Here is a 15,776-nt window from a genome sequence, read left to right on the forward strand (position 1 = left end):
ACATATGCTACGTGTGTTTATTGTTACCAATTGAAGTTGCAGGCTTTTTGGGGTGGTTGAATATGTAGGGCCAGGGTTGGGGTGGATGTCCCCAGATTGTGTGTGAGAGAGAAGGAGGTGAATAATAGCACTGGTGTCATTTTTATGAGACAGTGGTTTGGGAAGATTTACATTTAATTTGAGTTTGGATTGGGTAAGGAAATGTTTAGTTTTGTGTAGGGTATAAGCGTTGTTTAGGAATAAGGAGGGTGAGATGTTTGAGTAGCTATTTTTGATAAGATTCAGTGGAAGGGTTTGTGTGCTAGATTTTGGAGTTGCTGGTGGTAAGGTGGGATATGTAGTGGTAGCTAGGATTAATAAAGTTAGAGCTGTAATGAGGGCAAGAATGAGAATGATGTATGTTATGAGCCTGTGTGAGTCTATGTAGCAGGGCATATTTCTATGCATAGCAGGTGTGGATTAAATGTGATTGGAAATTAGGGGTGGAGCTGGGGTGTGGGTGGTGACTGGTGTACAGGTGATGAGGTAGGTATGGGTTGGGTTTATTCGTGTATAAATGCAATGACACGGGGGTGGGTGGAAATTGGGGTAGGGGAGAGGAGTGAGCCCGATGGGCGAACGGAGCAGGCAGACACAGAACCTGTGATTCCAGGACCAGAAAAAAACAATGTCCACAAGATACAGGTATGATAGGCTTGGAAGGACTAAAGATCTTTGCTTTATTCTGATATATAGATATTAACAGGCAACAAAGATAGACTGTAGTAGGAGCAAGTATTTGGTTACTTATAAAACTAATTTAGCTAGAAACTCCTAACTAGAAAGTGGTGTGTGTTAACAAGGGTTTCTGGGACTTAATATGGGGTGATAGTAGCTATCGGGTAATAGAATTAGCCGCAGGAGGGCTAAAGCAGATAGACAGAACTTAAGCAAAGGAAGTAGGGTATGAGACCTATCTAACCAGAAATTAGAGTATGTGACCTGCCTTACCAGCCAATAACTAAGGCTGCAGACTAAATGAAAAGTAATTCAGAGGTGTGGAGCAGACAGGCTAAGGGAGGTGACTTAGGGTAGCAGAAGGACTATGGAGGAATGGAGGGATTCTGTGCGGCATGCTTCCAGAATTTTAAAGTACAACTTAATTTAGCATTGATAGTTTAGAAGCTGAACATACAATATGCCCAGACGACTGTCGTCTTATTTAACCTATTCAAGAATGCAATACAGAAAACAAAAAAAACAAAAACAATGCTTAGTTCCTGCTTAAAAAAATCCCCAGTTTGCAAAACAGTGTTCACTTTACACATGAATCGCTACCTATTGAACCTGAACAGTTTCAAATCAGAAGGCAATATCACATTCAAAATACAATAAGTAGATTCCTTATTACACTATCTATGACAGTGGTTATGTCTGTCGACTACACCAGATAGCATTACAAAGGAAACGCTGCTATCTGGGTACAACTGCCTAGTTTTACACACAGAAAAAACAATGCTTAGTTCCTGCTTAAAAAAATTCTCAATTTGCAAAAAGTGGTCAGTTTATACATGAATCACTACCTGTTAAAGATGAAGAGTTTCAGAACACAATGTCACATTCAAAATAAAACAAGCAGATTCCTTATTACACTATCTACGACAGTGGTTATGTCTGTCGACTATGCCAGATAGCACTACAAAGAAAACGCTGTTATCTGGGTACAGCTGCTTGGTATTTTGGCACACGGTACATTAAATAATACAAGCACAGGGTTTACTGCGTTTGTGTGGGGTGTGCAGTTTAGTGTTTACTCATTCACTGAACAGCAGTATGCTATGATCCTCAAACAAACAGTAGAAACACTTTTTAGTGCATACACAGACTATATATCCAGATTACAGCCTATGGCCAGCGAGCAGTACTGTAGTACCATGTGTTATATGTGCACACGGCATATAGCAACTTAGAAACAGTTATCCTTAGAAATTACAGTCCGTATTAAATAAGCAGCCGTTCACACAACAGAAACACTATATTGTATACACAGGGCGTATATCACTGTAAAACAAGCTTACTGTTTTGTTTACATAAGCATTTAGTATTCCAGCGTTCCACAAACAGTGAATCAAATCACAGAAGTGAAAGACAGTAGGACCGTTATGGAGTACATTCCATTTGTCACTTCACTTGTTTGTTGTGAGCCACAGAAAACACTTTTTGCAGACACTAGGCTACTAAGCATAAGCAAGAGAGATAACTTACATAAATTCCTAGTAATACATTAACTTCAGGGGAAGCACACTGCAGACAGAAACGCTCCCTGTAGAGGTGGAAATGGAGTTTAAAGATGGCGCCAAAAGGGAGGGAAGGGAGTAAGAAACCTCGGTCGAAACCAACGCGAGTAGGGAAGGGGGAGGGGTACGGAGGATGCAGATAGGGTCCGTATGGAATGCAGACACAGAACCTGTGATTCCAGGACCAGAAAAAAAAACAATGTCCACAAGATACAGGTATGATAGGCTTGGAAGATTGCTTCCAATTGGGCACCTGCTACTTCTTGGTCCTGGTCAGCAACTTTTTTCTTTTGTTATAGAGTTCACTTATTGCAGATGTCCACCAGACAGGTTTACTCTTCCTTGCGGAGGATGATTTAGTCCTGTCAGGTATTCCTGATTCCATGCATCTATATAAATGTTCGTATAGTAAGTTGGTATAGTTCTGGATAATGGTGCCAGTTCCTAGAGAGGGGGAGGGGGCTGTGAAGCCGTTTATACCATACCTCAGGAGGCTATAATCAGCTTTGGAGAAGTTTTTTTGATTGACACTAGCTAGAGAGGGGTCGGGGAAGATGGTAACTTCAAATGTGACCGCTTTATGGTAGGATCTTACAAGGGAGGATGATACTGCAGGGATGCTGCAGTGGTTACTAATGTTGATTAATACCAGGTCCAAGATATTATCACCTCTTGTGGGGGTATCAAATAGCTGTTCCAAAGCACTTGCATTGACAAAATCGAGTAATCTCTGGGCATTTGTGTTCTGGCAAGAGTAGTTCATCCAGTCTATGTTTGGGTAGTTAAAGTCACCCAGGATCAGGGTAAAGGGTTGAGTCTTGATAGCTTCGAAGAGGTCTAGATAGGCAGTTTGGGCATCTTTGGTCCAATTTGGGGGCTGGTAGCTAGCTATGATGTGGTCTTGTCAATAGTTAACTGCACTTGGAGTGTCTCCTATGCGTCATACTGTTTGAGCAGTAGCTAGCTATGATGTGGTCTTGTCAATAGTTAACTGCACTTGGAGTGTCTCCTATGCGTCATACTGTTTGAGCAGCCTGGAGGTGTGTATGTCTTTAATATATATATATATATATATATATATATATATATATATACACATACATATATATATACATATATATATATATATATATATGTATATATACATATATATATATATATATATATATATATATATATACATATACACATTTTATATATAGAAACTCCACCTCCTTTGGCTTTGCTACCCACAGTTTGTGGTCTGAATGTATGATAGGATGAATAACCAAGTAAAGCTGGTGTGCTCTCTACAGCTTTGAACCTGTTTTTTGTGACCACACAGATGTCAGCATTTTCTAGGGCTAGGAATTCTTGCAATTAGTGCAGTTTCATGTTTAGACTCCTAGCGTTTAGCAGCATGACCTTTAATCTGTGTTTTGTTGAAATTTTTATGTTGGTAGTTTTAACCTCATCACTTTCCTAAAAAGGCAATATAGGGGAGGCAAGAGCCTTTGCCAGAATCCTGAAGCCCATGTGAGACAGATGCAGGCCATGTCTGCCAAAGCATCGTGGTCTGTCGATAATATCTTCCCAGCCTGTCAGGTACTGGATCCCCTTGGAATGACAGCAGTAACTAAGCCAATTGTTAAAGTCAATAATTTTCTGTTTGTATTCAGGCATCATTCTGGGTGACGGTAGAATGCTGCTTAAGGCTAGGGACATACCTGCCTGGGACACATAATTCAGCGAGTTCAATCATGTCTCTCTTCATATAGTCCAGGGAAGTACATCTCAAGTCATTCACACCAACAAGGACTATGACAGAGTCATAACAGTACCTGTTGTTGCGAAACTTGAGTGTGCGTGTGATATGGTGGATTTTGGCCCCTGACAGACAACTAACTGTGACTTTCTCCTTATCCAGCCTGGTGAGAGGCACATCTGTGTGTCTCACAATGGAGTCACCTATGACTAATGTTGGGGTTTATGGTTAAGCCTTAGTGGCTGTGAGACACAGGTGTGTGAACTATGCATGGTATGTGGTGTGGAAGGCTGTGGAGATCACGTGTGTATTTGCCTCAGAGGTTTTTACTTCGAAGGTCTCCTTTGTTTGGGTATGTTTTTGTTGTGGACCTCCACATATGTGGGTGTGCGTTGTGTAGGTGTGGGTGGTGTTTGAGGTGTAGTGATTGTGTTGACAACCTTCTCAGTGCCAGGTATGCTGGCTTGTAAGGGAGACAGCTTGGACTCTAGGTTCTTAATGTAATTGCATCTCTTGCAAATTGTGTTCCTAGGTGGTAGTAGTAGGTGGTTGTCTGTACATAAGGCAGTTGCTACACTGTCTCTGGATGCCCATATCAACCAGACTGGCAGGAGAAACTGTAGGAAATTGTCCATCCATATTTTTCAGACTGACAGAAAAGACCAGGGAGAACTAAGGGGTTAGCCTAAAGCCCAAGTGCTTAAACCAGAACTAAGTGGCTTAGAATAACACTTACAATTTAAACAGGTTATAAACAAGCAGCAACAAATGCAACAGAAAAGATGCAATTGAACACTACAGAGAACAAGCCGCAGCAAGTAGCAGAAAAAGCAAGATGAAGTAATGGAGCAGGAGGAAGAAACACAAATACAGCAAAAGAAGCTGAATAAAGCGTTTGGAGAGAGGAGGAACAGAAGAAAATTCAAGGTTAAGGAACTAAGGGGTTTGACCTTCCCAAATGATCTCTGTATTAGGTAGAATGAGCTAATGGATGGGACCGGGAGGAGTGTCCCTTACTAAAGTTACAGTAGGGAAGGGCAACAGCAAAAGCAACAACTATAAAAGCATAACTACAATGGGGTGGGTGGGAGAAAACAAAAATTCAACCACTGATCAGCAATTATATAAATGGAGACAGAGAAAAGTAAATAATTCAATCAAACAAATAAATAAATAAAAACAGTGCAGTAATCTAGTGCAGAACTGTTACACAAATAAATATAAAACAATGCAGTCCTGATAAGCAAAATAAATACAACCAGTGCAGTGCTGATAAGAAACACTGAACAATTAAAGTGCGAAAAATATTCTTATGTAGCTCTGTAATTCAGATTGTTTAAGAAGTATTCACCGTCAGGCACAAATGGAGTTCAACAAGATAAGCAGAGATTCAATTCAAATGCAATATTTTTATACCAGCAGATAAAAGACCCTTCCAAAGTCACACCTTGAGACAAAGACATAACAGCAGTCTGACCAGTTAGAATCAGAGGAGGTTAGAAAAGATTGGGGAAATTAAATTGAAAGGGAATTTATAAAGAAACAACAGAAGAAAATCTACGTAGCTCCCAAGTAAGCAACAAAGTCCTCAAGGTTTAGGATTTTTCATGGATATGTTTGCATTTGTATATTTATACCTTAAGCAGACTTCAGAGGATTTTCTTCAAATAGACAGCTAATGCTGAAGGTGTGATGGAAGAGACAGAGACAGAGTTGGGAACATGTCTTTTGGTAATTTAATAAGTTGGCAGATTTTATAAATTCCCTATAGAGTACTTTGTCAGAAATGTTGTGGAAGTAAATTTTTGTAACTATGGAAATTATTCTTTTGAGTTTGTAATCTAGGAATTAAATTGTAACTGAAGAAGACCAGGCACAGAGACATGACTGGAAGCATAAAAATTTTAAAAGTTTAATAAGGTAAGCACTTTCACACCAAATACTTTTGCTTCATCAGATCATATAAAAACTAAATCAGCAAACACTTTTAACACAGTCACATTGATTCAAAACAGCCATTGAAAATCACGGGAAGGTAAATGCCTAAACATCAGCTTATATTATTTAGAGAGACGTTGTGCTTTTAATACAGGCTTGACAGAAACCCTGTCTTTTAGACCTGGGTGTTTATCAGCTTGCCATAATATAATCCAATGTAATTCTCTGGTTACAGTAAACTTTTTAACATCACCACCATGTATATTTTCAGAGATTTGTTCAACCATGTTCATTCTCCTTCTCCATACAATGTCTGGCTAGTGCATTCTCAGTGTGCCCATTCCTAATACAATATATATGTGCCCTCACTCGTTCCATCAGTGACCCATTGTTTTTTCCTACACAGAAACAGTGGCAAACTGTGCATGTCTCCAGATAAATAAGATTTCTAGTTCGATAATCAGCTGTAACTTCAAATTTATACTCAAAACAAGTAAATGGATGAGTAAAGCATGCCAATGTATTAATATACATACAAAAATTACATGTATGGCCTTGACTAGTATCTGTTCAACCACCATTCTGTCTACTTTCTTTTTGTGTCACATTCTTATAGCAGAGTTTTCTTTTAAGAGATTTCTTATTCTTAAAGGCAAAATTCGGTCTATAGCCAGCAACTTTAGAAACATCATTATTCAAGCTCAATATGGACCAGTTTGACTTAATAATATTCACTATCAGTCATATCACTGGTATAAAATAAGGATATAGGCAAACTAGTCCTGTTACTAGTGACCTGAGGAGATCTGACCTCAAAAACTCGATTTGAAAAATATGGTTTTGCCTTATTCTCCCTATGCATGGCTCCCGTATAAATGTTCCTTTCACCTTCACTTTCCTTATACTCCCTTTCATGAAATTCTCTCTTAAGCATCTGAACAACCTGTCTGAAAACATCCTCACAATTGTTCAGTCAAGATATTCTCATTGTTTGACCTTTAATAACATTCCGGAATATATGGCCAGGATGCATGCTATCCCTATGTAGGATAGCATTTCTTCTACAAGGCTTCCTGTACAATTTAGTCTGAAGATTCCTAGTTGTATCAGTACTAAGTATTACATCAAAGAAGTCTCTTTCACTGGCGGAAAACTTGTAAGTAAATCTAATGAAAGATGTGGTGGATTCTAGATGGCTGATAAATGACATAAGCTGTCCTTCAGTGCCCCCCCCCCCCACAAAAAAACAAGTCATCTACAAATCGCTTATAGAAGATGACCAAAGGGGCGTATTCATCTACATATCTACATTTAACACGGAATTCTTCTCCCATTCAGCCATAACTATGTTGGCATAGCTGTGGGCACAAGGTGTGCCCATAGCTACGCCAATTTTCTGTAAGAACAAATGCCCTTCAAATAGAAATACATTCTTTTCTAACACAATTTCCAAGAACATACAAATGAGATCAATTTTACTTAAAGTATATTCACTATTTTAAACAAGGAAGTCATGTACCGTAGAAATTCCCAAAGAGTGTGGGATGGCAGTAAATAATGATACGACATCCATAGTTATTAACAAGCAGCCATCTCTCAACTTCCCATTTATACTATATTATAGGTTCATAGGTAGATACTAGGCTATCTGCTCTAGGGCATTTATAAGCCTAGCCAGAGTGTATTTGGCTTCCGCCTCCCTATTAGATTAGCCTACTGTGCCTCTGTAAAGTAGGTCATAGAAGGTACCCTTTTAAGATTAGTTTACTGCGCCTCTGTCTAGCAGGGACACTGGGGAGATTCCCAGGGGTGAATTTGCGATTTCCCATCCACGCGTCCAAATTTCGCTTGAAGAGGGTCAGCGAGGAGCTATGTCTAATATGAATTGGGATTCTATTCCAGAGTGAGGGGAGCCTCTGGGAAATGAATCTGTCCCTCCAGCATGTCATATTTATTTTTGTGCGGAGGTTTAGGTCCCTGGAGCATGTAGCTCTAAGGGACTTGGATTTTTTGAGGTGGAGCATGTCCATTAATTCTGGGTTTGACATGGCTTTGTACGTCAGGCATAGATCACCTCTGAGTAGGCGGTAAGCAACTGAGTAGAGCTGGAGTTTCTTTAGTCGAGCTGCATAGGACATCTGTTTGTAGCCCATGATCCTCTTGGTGAGGTACTTTTGGGGTCTCTCAAGTTGCTGCAGGTGTCGGGTAAGGTACATCCCAAAAAGGGCATTGTATTCAGTTATAGACCAGATGAGTGATGAGTAGAGGGGCACAATGACCTCTCTTGATCTAGATGCGAACCTTTTTGTGATAAGGTGGGCTATAAAGAAGGTCTTTCTAACCACTTTGGCAACGTGATTATCAAAGGAGAGATTACTATCTACGTTGGTCCCCAAATCTCTAATTACTTCTTCTGTACTTAATGGATTACCACCTATGTGGTAATTTGTGGGCACCTTGTTTTTCCCAAAGGGGATGACTATGCACTTTTTAGCATTTAGCTTGAGGCCGTGGCTCTGGCACCAAGCATCCGTCTCTGTGAGACCCTTTTGGAGGATGCTTGAGTCAGCTGGAGATTCGATTATGGCCCCCAGTTTGCAGTCATCTGCGAACTTTGTCAGCCATAATCCCCCTGTGTTAGCCTGAACCTCAGAGAAGTATATACCGAACAAGAGAGGTCCCAGAACTGAGCCCTGTGGGACGCCACTTGTAACTGGTTTGGATTCGGACATGGCACCTGCGATTCTGACTATGTGGGTTCTATCTCTGAGCCAGTTTGCAGCCCATCTTGTGATATAGGGGTTGATATTTAAGCTGGTAAGCTTATTTATGATACCCGAGTGGGGTAATGTGTCAAAGGCTTTTGCGAGGTCCAGGTAGGCTGTGTGGACTACCTTGCCCTCATCTATGGCTTTGGTAATGGTTTCAAAGAAATCAACAAGGTTTAAGAGGCAAGATCTGCCCTTAACAAACCAAATTGGGTAGGGTCCAGTGTCTGGAGGCTCCCAATGTCTTTGTTTAGTAGTTCCATGATAATACGCTCCATAGCTTTACAGACCAGACTAGTCAGGCTTATGGGGCGATAGTTTCCGGGGTCCATTGTGGCACCACCTTTGTGGAGTGGGACCACTGTAGCTGTACGCCATTCTTTGGGTACATATCCTGTAGTAAGGCTAAGTTTGAACAGTGACTTAATGTGAGGGTTCAGTTCTTCTTGGAGCTCGTGTAAGACACAGCCTGGGACACCGTCCGGTCCCATAGATGCTGTGTTTTTTGCTTTGGAGAGGGCAGCTTTCACCTGTGCATCTGTGATGTCAGGGAGGTTACATTCAGTTGGAATAGGCATTTGCTCCTTTGGGGGGAAGGGGGGGGAGAAGTTTGCACCGAATCTGTCTGCCAGGATGTTGGCTATGTCTGTAGGTTCGGTATATTTTGTACTGTTATGCAACAATTTAGAGCATATCTGGGAGTTTCCACCCATGTTCCTGACATAACTAAAGAAGGCCTTGTGATTATCTTTAGTGTCTAGGGCAATTTTTCTTTCGAAACTGGCCTTTGATGATTTTATGAGGGATCGAAGTTTCTTGCTAATACTGATCAGAGATGCCTTCCCTTTTTGGGATTTTGCTCTGTCATGTAGTAGCTTCCTCAGTCTGTTGTATAGCTTATTTATGGCCGGGGTCCACCAGACCGGTCTCCTGTTTTTGGAGGAGTGAGTTTTGATTTTATTTGGGATAGCACGATCCATGCATTCCTGCAGGTGCTCATAAAATGCATTTGTAAAGGATTCCGTGGATTGGGCTGTATTATCCTCTGGCCCAGGGGCTTTGAAGGATTCCACCTCAGTCTTGAGAAGTGCAAAGTTGGCTCTTGAGAAATTCTTTACAGTGATTTCCTTGGCTGGGGGTGGGGACGGGATATGGATGTCCAGGAAAATTTGTTTATGGTCTGATCTTACCAATGAGGGGTTTACCTCTGGTGTGGAACATAGAGTCCCCACGTTGGTGATGACCAGGTCCAATATGTTTTTCCCTCTTGTGGGAGTGGTGACCAGTTGTTCCATTGCGTTAGAGTTTATAAATTCAAGGAACCGTTTGGGTGAGGGTGTTTGGGTTTGAGTAGTTTTCCCAGTCAATGTTTGGGTAGTTGAAGTCACCCAATAACATAGTGTTTGGAGAGAACTTCATATTCTCCAGTGTTCTCAGGAATGCCAAGTGGGGTTCCTGTAATAGGGAGGGTGTTCTGTAGCAGGCTACAAACTGGAAGGCAGTTTTGCCCACTGTTAGTTGCACATGGATGGTTTCCGATGCTTTGTGCAGTGCCACTAACCTGGAGGTGTAGGTATCTTTGATGAATATAGATACTCCACCTTCTTTTGTGCTTCGGTCTGAGTTTTGGGGCCGAAACGCATGGTATGAGTTATAACCTGGTAGTGCTGGGGTGCTCTCAACAGCCTTGAACCAGGTATCTGTTACTGCACAGACATCGATTTTCTCGATTCTGAGGAGAGCCTCGAGTGCGTGCATCTTGAGGTTTAGACTTCTGGCATTGAGTAGCATTACCTTTAGTTTTTTTATCCTTGGGTTGTCTATGGAGGTGGGTTTGTCCTTTGAGCCTTGCCTAAAAAAGGCACTATGGGGGTGGCAAGAGCCTTGGCCAGTATACGAAAGCCTAAAGGGTGACAGGTGCAAGCTGTCCCTAGCGAAGCAACATGGCTTGTCAAGCATGTCATCCCAGGCTGACAGATACTGGATCCCCTTTGAATGACACCAATACTTTAGCCAATTGTTGAAACTGATCATTTTGTCTTTATACTGTGGCATCATTCTTGGTGAGGGCAAGATGCTACTCAAGGTCAGGGTCATACCAGCCTGGGCTACATGGTCAGAGAACTCCTCTATGTCTCTTTTCATGTAGTCCAGGGAGGTACGTCTCAGGTCATTCACACCAGCATGGACAATGACGGAGTCATACTTGTACTTGCTTTGGAGTGACCTGAGTGCTTGCATTATGTGGCAGATCCTGGTGCCCGACAGGCAGCTTACAGTGACCTTCTCCTTGTTCAGTCTGGTGAGCGGGACGTCAGTGTGCCGGACAATAGAGTCCCCTATAACAAGTGTATTTGGTGTGTTGTTTGGCCTTAAGGGCTGTGGTTGTGAGGCACACTGATTTTGTGAGATATGTGATTCATGGGTATTGTTGAGGGGTGGCTGTTGCTTGGATATCTGCTTAGGAGCTCTTTGCTGTTTAGGCAGATTTTTATTTAGAGCCTCTGAGTATGTTTTTGTGTGTTTATGTGTTGGGTATGCAGATGCAATAGGTCTGTGTGAGACTGGATTTGTGGTGTGTGTGGTTACCTTTTCCTCCTAACTGACTGTGCCAGTCTTGGGTTGAGAGAGCTCTGCCTCCAGTTTGGCTGTGTAACTGCATCTCTCACATGTATTAGAGTTTGTTGGAAGGAGGAGAGGCTTGTCTGTGTACATAAGGCAATTGTAACATTGCCTCAAAATTCCCAGATTCATCAGCTGGACTGGAGAGTAGCCTTGAAACTGACCATTGGACATACCAGATTAGTATAGGGAACTATTTTTTTACTGATCAGATGATTAGGAAAGGGAACTGATTTTTCACTTGGTCAGGAAGGACCAATCGGGAGTCTAATACTTATGAGAAGTCAAGGAGGGTGTAGTGCTTTAGTTAGTTAGTGTTTCCTTATAAGAGCTGAGCAAGTGCAGGGCTTTAGAAAGAGAACAGAGTGATTACTTTGAGAGTTTGAACAGTTCTAAGGGAAAAAGTGAAGAGCAGACTTTGTGGAGCCTGGAATAGTTTAAACCTGTTTAGGCGGCGCTGCCCGATGCTGCTCAGTGCGCAAAACCACGCAAAAAGGGAGTTGTAGGGTTTTAAGAGAGAGAGATCAAGGAGTTTAGAATTGACCCAAAATGGCCAATAAAACTACAGCTTCTAGGTAGTAACCACTCCTTCAGGGACAGGCAGGCTGTTCAGTGTTAACCACTCCCACTGGTGAACACAGATATTTCTCTTTAGCCCAAGCAAGCACTGGCCTTCTAGAAACTTCCAAACAGTTCAGAACAGCAAATCTGTAACTGAACTTTCTTAACTTTCAGAAAGTGGGAAAAAAGCAAGATTTTTTTTTTCTTTTTGTTGTAGTTTAAAGGTAGCAGAGACACACAAGCAGCAAAATAATCACAACAGTGCAATAAATTACCCCACACTTGAGTGATAGGCCAAAATCAGGTAAAATGCAGTTTTTAGAGAAAAAAACGATTTTAAATTAAGTGCAACACAGGAAATGCAGTAGATGTGTTCCAAGTACTGTTACTGTTACAGATATAAACTTTAGCAAACCGGAAAATGCCAAAAAGTAGGCGGCAAAGCAGTAAAACTTAAAAAATCAGAAGAAAATACTTAAAAATCACAAAAGTAGCTCCTTTTCCTCTCTCAGCGTTTTCTCCCCTTGGTAGGTGCTTCAGCAACAACTAGCAAGCCTGAAAAGACACCAAAACCACGAGGCAGCCTGGTTTTAAGAGAGACAGATCAAGGAGTTTAGAATTGACCCAAAATGGCCAATAAAACTACAACGTCTAGTTAGTAACCACTCCTCCAGGGACAGGCAGGCTATTCAGTGTTAACCACTCCCACTGGTGAACACAGAGACTTCCCTTTAGCAAGCAAGCCAGCAAGCACTGGCCTTCTAGAAACTTCCAAACAGTTCAGAACAGTTCAGAATACTATATTTATATAAATCTTCAAGAAACTGTTTACTATCTCTCAGAACCTGTTCCTGTTATTCCTTGAGGATTTTATCTTTTGTTTCTAGGAATTAAATTGGCCAGACACAGTAAGGTATTACTATGTTTAAAGCTATTGGTTGCTGAAAAAGCAAGTAATAGGAAATAGAAACTTAAAATTATACTGAAGCACCGAATATTGCAAAGGATGTAAAAGAACTGGAGTTTCAATCTTTACAAAGGAAAGAAGAAAACTACATAAAAATAAATGGAACGTGTGGGAACAACTCATGCAGAATAATGCTGAGGAGGAGGAGGACGTGAGGTGAGGTTTAAGAGAAAGCAGGAACTAAGCAATATATGCAGTGATGCTATAAATGACAACGATTAAAAGGTACATAGACACACACACACACACACACACACACACTGCAAGACAATAACAATAGAAAACGTTCCGGCATTTTCGCTCATTAGAGCTTTTGACATTGTTCATATGCGATTATGTAATATAGACCAGTACCCATGTCCTTTGTAACTCAAGCAATTTATTAAATCATGACACTTTATAAAGTGTTGAAAAATTCAAAACAAATACATAAATTCTTATATTCAAGAAAAGTCATGTATAGTTATGGTCATAAAGAAAGAAATTTACAAAGTTGTGAGTTTAATTTCACTGTTTTGTAATGGATAAAATACATTGTGAATACAGTGCATGAAGCGGAACTGAATTGTCCACTTCCAATATACTCTAATACTAAAAAAGAAATGGAAAATGTCTTCTACCACCTATGTATTTAGCTTAAAACCCCCTAACCATCGGCATCACTTTTTAGAAAGAGCATTAAAACACAAAAACTAAGCAAGTGCCTCCCCCCAAAAAATATAAAAAAAAAAACATGCATACAAACCCTTTCAACTTTTAAGACTCCCAGTAACAAAACACATTCAAGAAATGAAGTCTAATGTGTTTTCATTCAAATCTTATCCATCAAAACACTGGTAGAATTTACAGGTTTACTTTTCAGACATCCCTTTGACAAAAAAAAAGTACATCACACTTACTTCATCAGAGTGGCTCAAATCCTCCTCCTCCTCCTCTGCTGCTTCATCCAAGTACTCTTCATCATTTGACTTGCAAGCTTCTTTCACCTCTTGTAGTTTCAGTCTTTCCCTTCCTGAAATTTCCTCCCCTGTTGCAGTAAAAACACTCTCCTCTTGTTCCACAGTTTCTGCATTTGGATATTTGAAAGGCACATTGCCATATCTCCGACTTGAGCCTGTCTTTGGGAACTTGAGACCCAGTTTTTTGATAAACCTAGGAGGCAACCTACAGGACTGAATTAGCTCAAGAAATACATTTGAAGGAGTTCCAACATTCCCATTAGGCATTAGCAATGGAGGGTTCAATTCTGGTAGCCTCTTTAGATCAACCTGAGTGAAAATGTCATCTTGTGTCTTCCTACTTCGAAGTTCCTTTTTTGTTTTGTAGGGGAAGACATCTGAATCTGAAAAAAAAAACAGCTAAATCTTAAAGAGAGTATGAAAAGACTTGTATCTTATGGGTGACCTGCATAAAGGGCACTTTTAAAAACTGGTGAAGGAGAGGAACTCCCTATGAAATTTTGTGTATTATTCTTACAGTTCAAATTATTTTTTGCTGCCTAACTGAAGCAAGCCTCCACAAACTCTTTTTAGTCACAGTCTAGGTTAATCACCATGAACCAATAAAATCCAGCCACAAAAGGAAGAGACTTAGTGGTAAAAAAGGCTCCTTTATTGCCAGTACACACAATATATTAACACTTCCAAAAGTAGATTAAAATGCGTTTGTGTCTCAAAATACTAAGACTTCATCAGATGCCCAATGGACATTTTGGGTTTATAAGTTGTAAAGGGTTGTTTTTCAGAGGAGTGAAGAGGGCGGTAAGGTAGGTAGTAATTAAGTGTAGAGATAGCAATAAGAGAAGCTAAGGGGTTGTTTATCAGTTTGTGTGTCTGCAGAAGTTCAGTATATTTCAGATAGCTCAAGTCAGTTTAAGGATTTGAGTACAATGTACTGATAGGAAATGTTTAGCTGATATGCTTCAAACCTAGCCACTTTGTTATAATATAGTTCTAGTTTTGATGTTGGAATAGCCTGCAAATTGGTTACAATGGGAGAAGCATAGAGTAAGGAAGAAATGAGATAGGAGCTATCAAATGTAGCTCAGGAGGGGCTGGTGAGAAAGATATTTGATCTATAAAGCATTCCAAGTCTTAGGTGTGTTTTTTGAGTAAGGGAAATTACTTCTATAATGGTGATATTTAATGAAGACATTTTAAAGATGTGGTTGTTAGGTGTTATGGACTTAGGAAAGAATTAGAGTAGTTGTTTTTTGTTTTGATTGCGGAATATTACACAGTTAACTAATTTTTGATGACACTGAAGGCCTCCTGTGTAGTGGTTTGTAGACTGTGCTTTGCAAATATGAGTGGCATCATCTGTATACTGTATCAGAGAAGGCTGTTGAGAAGATGTGTGAAGACTCTTAATAAATATATGAAAGAGAAGGGAGTCAATGATGAAGCCTTGTGGGACATCACTGTTCACTGGAAGGGAAGGAGAGAAAGCAGAGAGCTATTTAACAGATTGCCAATGATTAGCCAAACAGTTAATATTGGAGTTCCTCATACCTAAGGCAGCCATTTTCATAGTAGTTTGGGATGAGAGACAGTAACAAAAGTTTTACAGAGGTCTAGAAAGAGGCAGGAGGCTAATTTGTTATCCTTGGGTTTAATGATGGTGTCTAGGAAGTATATAAAGGGCAGTTGTTGTACAGTGTGCTGGTTGGAAGCCAAACTGGGTCAGGATGAATACGTTTTCATGAACTAAGTACCGCAAGGAGTTGTTTATCAATGCATTACTTTTAATTTTATTTTTATTTATCCTTTGTTGACCAAGTACTTCCCACTAGGCAAGCAGCCTCTTTTCAGGGGAGACCAAAGGTGGTATTTATACCACTAGGGAAAATTTGGCCAAGACATCAGGGAACTTCCCTTACTCTTTTCAACATGTGCCATGGA

At 40.5% G+C, this 15,776-nt stretch overlaps 1 protein-coding gene across 2 annotated transcripts in view; it reads right to left on the reverse strand.

Moving 5' to 3' along the window:
* Positions 1-15,776, reverse strand: part of GPATCH3 (G-patch domain containing 3) — a 378,974-nt gene that overhangs the window by 295,739 nt on the left and 67,459 nt on the right. For both annotated transcript variants that reach the window (XM_044084171.1, XM_044084163.1), the window contains exon 2: positions 13,776-14,218. In XM_044084171.1, coding sequence (XP_043940106.1) covers positions 13,776-14,218 — 443 coding nt within the window. The remainder of the gene's footprint in view (positions 1-13,775; positions 14,219-15,776) is intronic.

This window comes from Protopterus annectens, chromosome 1.part1, assembly GCF_019279795.1.
Source record: "Protopterus annectens isolate FY-2018-M chromosome 1.part1, PAN1.0, whole genome shotgun sequence".
In the NCBI taxonomy this organism is placed as follows: domain Eukaryota; kingdom Metazoa; phylum Chordata; order Ceratodontiformes; family Protopteridae; genus Protopterus; species Protopterus annectens.